We start from the raw sequence: 11,345 nt of genomic DNA, 5'->3' as shown, positions 1-11,345 counted from the left end.
ACTCCAAGGGTTGCCAAATTAGCTTGCCATGCCACTTAGGATTGCAAAGCTATTCTTTCTTCTAGCTAATTCATACCACAATGGTTAGACTAATTAGCATTTAGATTTTTCAGCTTTATTAGAGACAATTAATTTCTAAGCTAATTAGCTTAGTTAAGCTAATTTGCTTGGCATTAGCTTGGCCAAGCTAATTATCAAAGTATCCTCCAATGGTTTGGCTATTAGCTTGAAAATTATTAAAATTGCAAGCTAGCCCCTAAAAGCAACCATTGGAGTTGCTCTAAGTGATCGAATTTGTAAACCATTGAGATTTAACATCATATGAAATTTATACATATTTTAGATTGACACGCACATGAAATATATTAATGTGACTTAATAAGTATACAAACATATTTGCTGATGACAAGGTAGCAAATTATAAATAGTACGACAGTGTCTTACCTTATTTTTGTTGAATTAAAATTATTTTGACGGTATTGAAATTATTTTTTTTTGCTAATTTTAATTTATTTTTATTGAATTAAAACTGAACAGAATTTATTTTCACTAAATTGAACTTAATTTTATTGAATTGAAATTATTTTTAGCAAATATTGTTTATTTAAGGTGAAGTGAACAACATGGCCGTAGAAGTACTTATTTTTCAACAATTTTAATAAACTTAAACAAATCATTATAACGACCTTGTTATTTTGGATATGAACTCATCAATGTTCCTATCGGAAGATCCACCCTCAGAAATTGCTTTTTTCATCAAATGCTTCCATTTCTTACCATTTTCAATAAATTCCACCCTTTTTTCTTCCATCACTTCAATTATACGTTCCACAATTTCCTCTCTTCGTACACCCCCTTCCTTGCTTACCTTCACTACTCTTACTCCTACTTTCCACACATCCTCAACAAACTTAGCAACCATAGGTTGGTCGGTCCATCGTGGCATCCCTATTAAAGGGACGCCCATAACCAATGCCTCTAGTGTCGAGTTCCAACCACAATGAGTAAAGAAACACCCAATTGCCTCACTAGAGAGTACCTCTAGTTGTGGACACCATCTTACAATTAGGCCTTTCGCGGCTACCTCATCAACAAAGCCCTTTGGAAGCTTGTCTTCCTCGGAAGCTCGAACCACCCACAAGAAGTGATGTTCGCTTTGCTTCAATCCCCATGCTAATTCTTCGGTTTCAGCCTTTGTTAGACTTGCCATGCTACCAAATGAGACATAAATCACTGACTTTGGTGGCTTTGTGCTTAACCAATTGATGATATTAGGATTTATGTGGTAGAGACTAAGGCCATATTCTTTGTCATGTGGAATTCGGTTGTCTACGTAAAATGATGGAACCGTTGGGCCGATTGTTAACAATGGACATTCTTTGGACATTACATCAACTATCTGAGAACGAAATTGAAGAAGGTTTCAGGTTAGTTAACATATATACTAGTTTAAGTCCCGTGATATTCATGATTTTACTAAGTTTTACAGCGAATTACACTGTTAATTCAACAATAATGTAATTTTTTAAGGAAACATAATTGATGACTTGAATTTTCATTTATACCCATGGTAATGAGTTGAGGTTATTGATGCATAGGAATATGAAAATAAAATACAAGTAAATGAAAGAAATTATGGACTATGAAAGTTTTATACCATTCCGTGTAAAATATACTACGCATGTAAATTTAAGATTAGTATTTGGACATACATACACATATATGGATGTATCCTTTGTCCCTATTTTATTTTTATTTTTTTTGAAACCTCCTTCGTCCCTATTTTATTGTTTGACTTTAACTGATGCAACTTTTTAGGCAAGTTTTATTTGGTATTAATTTACTCTTGAAACCCATTGTAGCCCACTTGTCAGTGTCCCACATTGGAGAAAGAGGAAATGTGGTTCCACTTTATAAGGTAGATGAGTTACTCCTACTATTGCCAATTGTTTTAGTATGGAAGTTCTAAAACCTTGTTTGTGGACCAAATTCTCCTCCTCTTTGTTCGGATTGCCCAGGACCATTTCATATTGTTTCAAAATTTAACATGATATCAGAGCCCAGAGTGTCCCACATTGGAGAAAGAGGAGAGGTGGTTCCACTTTATAAGGTAGATGAGTTACTCCTACTATTGCCAATTGGTTTTAGTATGGAAGCTCCAAAGCCAGGACCATTTCATATTGTTTCAAAATTTAACATTTACATTGTTATAATTAGTAATGAATTATTATTTCTATTTATAGTAACCGAGTATTTAGTTTTTTATATATGATTTATGAGTAGTTTATATGAACTTTTTAAAGTATAATAACATTCGCTTAATTAATTTATTTTATAGGTTATTGTAGATATTTTATTATATTGAAGTAGGAAAGGAAAAAAAAAAATTTGTATATATATATATGTATATATATATGCAAAGACACAACGCCACACCTTTGGTCGGAAAAGAGGGTTTGACCCCTATTTGATTAATATGTGTTTTTGGGAAAAAAAAATTTATAAGGTGGTTTCTTAAAAAAAAATTAGTTATAAAAGGTGGTGGTTTTTTTTAAAATTTTTTTTTAATTAAAATTTAAAATTTTGCAAATTTTATTTAATTAAAATTATGTATGTATTGTATAGTATTATTATAACTCTAAGTTGAAAATTTTTGTGCACAAAATCTTGACACGTGATATTATTAATTTGACTTTTAAGTGTAGAAAAATAGAGTATATACATTCATAAATATGACTAAATTATTTTCTTTTCTAATAAAAATAAATTTTATTTCCAAATACTAATGACATAAACTTTTTTTCCAAACACTACTAGAAAACAGGCAAAAATGACGGAATTTTTTCGTTGAAAACCTATTTTCCATCAGAAAATCGATTTTAGACGGAAATTCCGTCAAAATGGTTGTCAAAAAACATTTTGTAGGAAAAACGACTTTTTGCTACGAAATTTTCGTCAGAAACACTTTTTCGATGGAAATTTCGACGAAAACCCTTTTCCTACGGAAATTTCAACGGGATTTACTCAATCGGACATTTCTGCCCAATAAAGTCCGTCGGTAGTTTTTCGGCGGACGTATTCCGCCAGAAACTACTGACAGAAATTCTGTCGAAAAATGTTTTTTTTTAAAAAAAAAACCCCTCCCAGCACCATCCCACACCAACCCTCCTAACCCGTACCACCAGCCCACCTAACATATACCACCATCGACTACCCAACTTCCACCATAACCCCTACCCACTTAACCCTAACCCTAACCTATCACCCAAACGAACCTAGATTTATAACCCCCTGACAAATTCGGCTGAACCACAGTAAACCACCACACCACCCACCAAAAACAACCACACCCGCTGCCAGGATAAACAATCACAACTCAAAAATTAAAAAAAAAAAAATTAAAGAAAAAAAGTTATAATCCCATCCTAACCTCCAAAACCCGAATTCCAACAACCACCACAACCATATTTATTCAAAAAATTCTGATAAAAAAAAACACATACATACCTTGAGTCAACCACACAAAACCTTGAAATTGGGTTTACAAGGCCAAATTCGACCATGAAAACTCTAAATCCTGAAAACCTTTGGTTTCATCACGAGGAGAGAGAAAGTGCGGAAAAAGGCGAAAATTATTGTTGATGTTGATGTCGGTATTGTTATTAATGTCGGTCTTGGTGGTGTTGTTGTTGCAACAATAGTTAGTGGCGGTGGTGGGAGATATAAGGTGGTCGAAAGAGGGGAAATAAGAGGAGATAAAGAGATGATGAAAGGGAAGAAGAAAGAGAAGAAGAACGAGAGAGAAAGGAGAGAACGAAGAGGAGAGAGAAGGAGAACGAGTTAGAAGGAGAGGACAGAGAAGAGGAAAGACAGAAAGAAGGAGAAGAAGAGGAAAGAGTATAGGGTTTTAGGGTTTTTTCAAAGCTGTTTGTTTTTTTTTCTTTTTTTTTTTAAAAAATTATATTCCATCGGAAATTTTTGACGTAATGTTTATACATCGAAAAAGGTAATTTCCGACGGAAAAATTTGTCTAAGAGTACAAATATTCCGACGGATTTATATTCCATAGAAAATTTTCGACGGTTTTCCAACGGAATAAAAATCCGTCGGAAATTTTGACTTTTCCGACGAAATAATGTGTTCATCGGAACCAGTTCGTCGGAATTCGGCTATTTTCTAGTAGTTAAATATGATAAAATTGGAGGAAAAACTGGTGATACAACTCCCTCCGTTTTTAAGTACTTTCTCTATTTCTTTTGGACGTATGCCGATGTTAATTTTTGATCGAAATTATCTTTAATTGCCAATAAGTATAAATTCTAAGAAAATTAATAATCTACTCCTTGTCCTAGAATACATGAGACGCTGACCTTTTTTCACTATTCATGCATTAGCTTTGACCATAATTTTTTACTAACATAATAAAAACATATTTTTATCATAAAATATGTTGTTAGATAGGTATTAATATAAAGTTTCATAATATATTTTAAAAACAATTTTCATTAATAATTAATAATCCAAAAATATAGTCAAACTAGTGTATTGGTATGTGTGCAATGTTGGCTGTATCATATATTCTAGGACTAAGGGAGTATTCATTGAGACAATTCAAACAAGTACCTACAAGACTCTATTTTTACTTATGTATAAATCACAAATATTAGTCAAAGTAGGACAAATGAATAGTGTAAAAAGTAGAAGTTGAGCAAGTATTTAAAAACGGATGGAGTATATAGTATGTTTTGATAATAATATTATTCTAAGATATATACGACGTAGTAGCTTGCAATACGAAAAATAAATATTATAGGATATATTGTCACGAAGTTTTGACAAAAAAAAAAAAATCAATCAAAGAAAATAGTACAGGTTATATTATCACAATTCACAATCCTCGTAACACGCATCATGATTAATTTAAAGGAACTTAATATACTACTAATACTAACAAGATGCAACTTTATTTTAGGAAACTCATATACTAAGATACTTTTCAGTTAAGCTTGCTTGGCTGAGGCTTGGCTGAGAGTAGACTAGGGCCTGTTCTTTTCAGATTATTTTCAATTCAGTTTAGTTCAGTTTCATTAAGTTCAATTCAATTCTTAATCTCCTTCACTCATAAAATATTCAGATCAGTTCAGTTTAGCTCCAATAAGTTCAATTCAGTCCAGTCCATCAAAACAAGCCCTAAGAATGGGTGACCTCTTAAAAAGTTTTTATAGGGCTTCGTGAGAACAGTTATTGATCCCAAATGATCCCAAATGCGCATTTCGTGATAATAGATCTCATCCTGATATGGGGTCAGGCTATTACAATCCTTTTTTCCCTCTTTTATTTTGGTCACTTTCACCAATGTTATTTTCCTCTATATTACATATGTTTCAATGGAATTCAAAGTTTGATAGATTAATGATCACTGTTGTACAGTAAGGCCCTCTTCAATTATTTTTTTTTTCTTGCTTAATTGAGATTATTTTTTACTCAACTAAACTTAGTTTTACTACATTTTAAATTATTTTTACGAATTGAAATTAATTTTGCTAAACTAAAATTATTTTTGTTGAACTGAAATAATTTTTTATTGATTCTCTGTTATATTTCTTCTTTAAAATTATTGACTTTTTATCAATTATTATTGTAAAGTGAAGTGAACAGGTTGTAAGTAGGATATACTATTACAATATGAATATAAAGACGATCCCCAACATACCTGTCTTATGTAGGTACACACACTTAAAATACAAGTGTACTAGGCAGTCGAAAGTTACATGATATTAGACCATCTATTACGAATTTATGATACTATGTCCATTTAATTACTTATTGGCGCAATATTAGTTATTGCATGCATGTCAAGGACAAAGATTGAGTGTAAAGAAAATCTAGTATACGTGGGTGTATGTTTGACAAATGAGTATACGCTATAATATCAAAGATTTATATTTACTTCTTCCCATTTTCTAAAGTGTAATATAATTTGAATAAAATTTTCGTAACAGATCGCACAAAGTAGCTTTATCTCCGTCCTACAAATTCTAAGGACTTGTTCTCTTCATCTGAAACAAGTAGATTTTGTCTGAATTTTTTAAATTCAGCTTTGATTTGATCTAAATTGTTTTGATCTGATCTGGTTTAATTTGATCTGATTTAACAATTTGACTAAACTTTGACCGCATTTTAATACTAATCTATAATGAAAAACATTATCAAAATGAATCTCGTTAGATTCATCTCATTATGAAATTTTTAAATGTGCAACTTTTATAAAAAAATTTAATACGCATTAACGATAACTAAAGATAATCAAAAGTTCTGATCTGGCCTGATCTGAATATTTTTTATCTAGTCGAATCTGATTTGAATTAATTAAGTAATAAATAATAAGGATCTGAAATAAGTTGAAGAGAACATGTCCTAAATTATTTTCGAATAAACCTAAATCTAGCCCCCATTTCCCTCAATACCCCCCTCTGTCCAATTCATCAGATTCCACATACTTGATTACCAGCGGCTCTTATTATTTGTAACAAAAGAATACTTCTTCTATTTTATAATATAGTTCATGTTTTCTTATATTTTTGAGATCCAAAATATTGTTTCTGTTTCCATTTTTGGATAGTATGTAAAGACCTTTTTACCCTCACTTTTTTTAACATTATTCATTGTACCTTTTAAATTACTCTAGAATTTTGCATATGCCTTGTACTTTTTTCACTTTCTCTCTCTAACTTTTGTCTATAATTATACTTCTCACTTTTATTTATGTACTTCATCCACTTTTCCCTCCTATTTCTTAAATACCGTGAAATAAACACAAACACAAACACGAACTATATTATGGGACGACGGAGTATTCCGTATGAAACATAAAATATTCCTTTGTTACAATTATCAAAAAAATTGGGTAGAAAATTATTTATTGAAAATGAAAACTATGTAAATTCTAGCAATAGGTAAACAAAACCATACTTCACAATTCACATGACCTAGAGCATGTATACATTACCTCTTCCTCCAAGTCGTAGACAGTGTTGACAAGCACAAAATCAGCCTCATCTAAATTCAAGTATTGGTTCAAAACCATTTCAATAAAAGCTGGGTAAGACCCCGGCGAGCTCACAAAAGATGGTAAGTCGCCAACTTTCAACGGAGGCAACCCCGGAATATGCACCATTGGTGAAGAAACCGGCATCAAAAGCTTCCTATGGTAAGTCAAGTAGTAAATATAATTCACCCCACATGGTTGGGTAAAAAAAGCAGCCCCAAATAATCCATATTTTTTAGCAACATTTAGACCCCACGGTAAAAATGGATCATACACTATACAAGTTATATGGTCATGTTTACTAACATGTTCCTCTATAAGGTCTCCTAGGGCTTGAGACCCAACGATCTCAAACCTAGCAAAATAATCGGCAGCACTTTCTGCCCCCGCGATTCCACTATCATCATAACCATCACTGATGGTCACGAGGCTAATGTAGCTGTCGGGTTTAGGGTTAATGGTGGTGGAGATGTGCTTAGTGATTGCTAGGGATGCTTTAACACCTTTGGAGACTAGACGTCTACAAAATTGTAGCATGGGAGATATATGTCCTTGAATTGGATAAGGTAGAGCTAGAATATGAGCTCTAGGGTTGTTTGTGATATTTTCCATGTGGTTAATTAGATCTTAATTTGGTTTTCAATTGTAGTAATGGATGGATACATAAGGTGGAAGGTTTATAAAGCGGTTTAGCATTGCGTTTGTGTGGTCGTAAAATCCTTGAAAGATTCATAAAAAAATTGCCTCTGATAATTTTTTAATAATTGCGTGTTTGTGATATCTTTTAATAATTGCCTCTTCATGATACAAAATTGCGTGTTTGTGATATTTTTTAATAATTGCCTCTTCATGATACAAAATTGCGTGTTTGTGATATTTTTTAATAATTGCCTCCTCATGATGCAACATGCAAGTATATATTGTTACATGGGGTACGAACTTTAATTTGTATTAAACCTCGTAAAGGCTACAAATACAATTGTTGTATGTGGTCCATACATACAACTACAATTTGTCATGTTTTATTGGCTAAAATTATGGATCCAAGTTATATTTGAATTCAATTTATATTTGACTCCTAGTTTTTTCTTTTCTTATGATGTGACAAAATTTTAATGGTACTGTATGTAGGGACCACATACAATGATTGTATGTGTATCAACTCTCTATTATGAAAGAGGTAGTGTTTTATTTGATTTATGCAAAACAAGGTCAATGAATTGTTGTGAAAACAATAAAAGGAATTAAAGGATAATTAAAACACATAAGCATTTATGGCTTCGGTCTACTAGAGCCTTTTTATGGGGGATTAAGAGCTAGCTTTTCTTCACATGGTAGTTTTTTTGTAAGAAATGACCAAACTGCCCTCACTTAACCAACTTACTCATCCCTTAATCATTTCATTAACCATACTCTATTATAACCAATTTAACTCATCTAATCTTACCCAAAAAAAAAAAAAAAAAAAAATCAAATATATCAACATTCATCTTCATCGTCAAATTTCTCTCTCCTCCTTCATCATCAAAATCTCACTCCTCATTCCTCCTTCAACTTCAAGATCTCACTCCTCCTTCATCTTCAAACGTGGTGTTGGGTTTCGGAGGGTAGTGGACGGCGTGGTGTTGGGTTTCGTGGTGGTGGTGGTTCAATTAGTGGGTTCTTGGTATCGATGGGATTTGGGTTTCGTGGTGGTGGTGGATTTATTGGTGGGTTTTGGGTTTCGTGGTGGTGGTGGTTGTTCAATTAGTGGGTTCTTGGTTTCGATGGGTTTTGGATTTCGTGGTAGTGGTTTAATTGGTGGGTTCTAGATTTCGTGGTGATGGTGGATTAATTAGTGGGTTCTGAGTTTCGTGGTGGTGGTGGTTTAATTTGTGGGTTTCGTGGTGGTGGGTTCAATGGTGGTGGTTTTCGGTGGCTTTTAGTTTTCGATGGTGGTGGTTTCGGTGGCTTTTGGGTTTCGGTGGTGGGGGTGGTTTTCGATGGGCTCTGGGTTTCGGTGGTGGTGGTGGTGATAGTTTTCGGTGGATTCTGGCTTCTGGGTTTCCGTGGTGGTGGTGGTTCTTTGTTTTGGGTTGGGTGGTTTGTTTTGGTTAATTGTGGGTTTTTTTTTAAAAAAAAAATTTGGATTAATACTTAAGTAATGCCCTTATATTTCAATAATCATGTTTAAAAACTTTTGCCTTGGAGTCCGTGCTACCCCTTTGTTGTAAATAATTGTTAACGGAGGTAGTTATGGAGTAAGTTAGTTGAAATCTATTACTACCTCCGTTACATGTTATGTGCAACGATTAGACATTTTCCCTCTCTGCTTTATGTCAAATCGTTGCACATAACCTGTAACGGAGGTAGTATTAACACTCCATTATGATACTTTAATTCATGGAGATGTATCAAAATTAAGTTATGCTTCATCCTTTACTTCAATTTATCTACAAACTTTTTTGGATCTTTGTATTAAACCTTTTTCTTTGGTAGATTTATGCTCTTACTTTCTTCATTCTTTTTAAGTTGCCATGCAAGTGGTATAACATACTCTTTTGTCTAGAGATGTCAAAAGGTGACACGACCCGAAAAATTTTACCCGCACCTAATCATGACCTGATCGACCTGTTTGACTATTAATTTGGCACAACCAAATTAATGTCAACACCTTATACTTGATTTATTAATGCTTTCATATTTCAACTTTGTACCACAATTTAAACCAAACTTTATAAACTCATATTTGAACTTATATGAAATTGTTTATCCTAAAATAATTTTTTTTATTTACAAAAAGTAGTTTAAACTTACTTGCTGGAATATGAACTCATCTGAAATTAATTCTCTTACCATAAATGAAGAAATTGGTGATGATTAAATGTGAATGTCAGTATATGAACAGTTAATAAACCGACCCGAAAAATGTACTAGAACCTGAATTGACCTCACCCGACACTAAACCGACACATACCGACCCGCTTACTCGAATTAACAACTCTTCTTTTGCCTCTAATTTAATGGTATAGAAATGTACACTTGCATGTTGCATCATTTTGACTTTTTAATTTGCATTAATTTTATACTCCCTCCGTCCCATTATTTCGTGCCTGTATTCCTTTTTAAGTGTCCCAAAATGTTCTGCATGTTTCTAAAAATAGCACATAATTATTACTTACTTTTTATCGTTCCCATACAAAATACACATATACCAAAAAAATCATTACTTACATTTTATCTTTTTCACACAATATTCTCTACTATTTCCATACAATATTCTTTATTTTTTATCTTTCCTATAGAATCTTTCCCTACTTCCACCTTTTTCCTTAATTACCGTGTTTTTTGATAAATAAGTACGGAGTATGAAATAATGGGACGGAGGGAGTATTAATCTGAATTGACCCCTAATTATAAAACTAAAAAATGAATTTAATAAACTATTATAAGCTGCTGTATAAATCTCATCAATGCATGTCTTTGTTCACAATATTGGCCATGCTTGGTAACAATTTACTCACCAACTATTACAATTCAAAATGCCCTAAAAAAAAGTCTAATTATTCATGTCAATTACTTTCAGAGCACCAGTTTTCGACAGAATTAGGCTTTGCACTCTATTTAGTTTTTGTATACTTGTTCATTGTTATCAAGAAATTGTATGATTATTTTTCATTCAATTGATTTTACAATTATTTATTTATTCAGATAGTGGATCGCACGAGAATAACCTAATTACCATATAATTTTGTTGGATTTACTGATCTCTTCCTCTCTAAAAGCTATTCCTAATTTGTCCTCCTTATACAATTCACAAGCCATTGATTGAAAAAGCTCCTTGATTCAACATTTTGGATGTTAAAAGGTTTATGGAGAATCCACTTTTATTTGGATCCATATCAAACACATACTACCTCCGTTACATATTATTTGCAACGATTAGACATTTTTCCTCTCTACTTTATGTCAAATCGTTGCAAATAATGTGTAACGGAGGTAGTACAATAATTCTTTGTCGGGTTAAACAACTACTTTAGCCGCATAATGTGAAATTAAAAGCTCATGAAACCTCATGATATTTAACGGTTGAATCTGAAAATACATTGACAAACATGAAATTTAAAAAGATACAACTCTTTCAAAATCGAAGAACTAGCAATTAAGGGCTTGTTTGACATCAGTTTTGGTTTTTAGTTTCTTGTTTTTTTGAAAACCAAAAAACAAAAACAGGAAACAAGAAAAAGGTGTTTCCATTTTTCTGTTGTCAGTTTTCAAAATTATCATAATTTTAAGGAAATTTTAGATTTTAACACCA

The 11,345-nt window shown here is 32.5% G+C and overlaps 1 protein-coding gene across 1 annotated transcript; it reads right to left on the bottom strand.

Annotated features, from left to right (window-relative positions):
- Positions 1 to 471: 471 nt before the first annotated feature.
- LOC145630441 (UDP-glycosyltransferase 74F2-like) lies at positions 472 to 7,693 on the bottom strand. The gene is made up of 2 exons (XM_081682697.1): positions 7,010 to 7,693; positions 472 to 1,399 (listed from the first exon to the last, which is right to left on the bottom strand). Exons 1-2 carry the CDS (start codon positions 7,658 to 7,660, stop codon positions 677 to 679), a joined length of 1,374 nt encoding a protein of 457 aa, XP_081538823.1. The 5' UTR covers positions 7,661 to 7,693; the 3' UTR covers positions 472 to 676.
- Between the last annotated feature and the right edge of the window lie 3,652 nt (positions 7,694 to 11,345).

The sequence above is a fragment of the Chenopodium album genome, chromosome 5, assembly GCF_948465745.1.
Source record: "Chenopodium album chromosome 5, dcCheAlbu1.1, whole genome shotgun sequence".
NCBI classification, from domain to species: domain Eukaryota; kingdom Viridiplantae; phylum Streptophyta; class Magnoliopsida; order Caryophyllales; family Amaranthaceae; genus Chenopodium; species Chenopodium album.
This window is presented reverse-complemented; position numbering and strand designations above follow the sequence as displayed.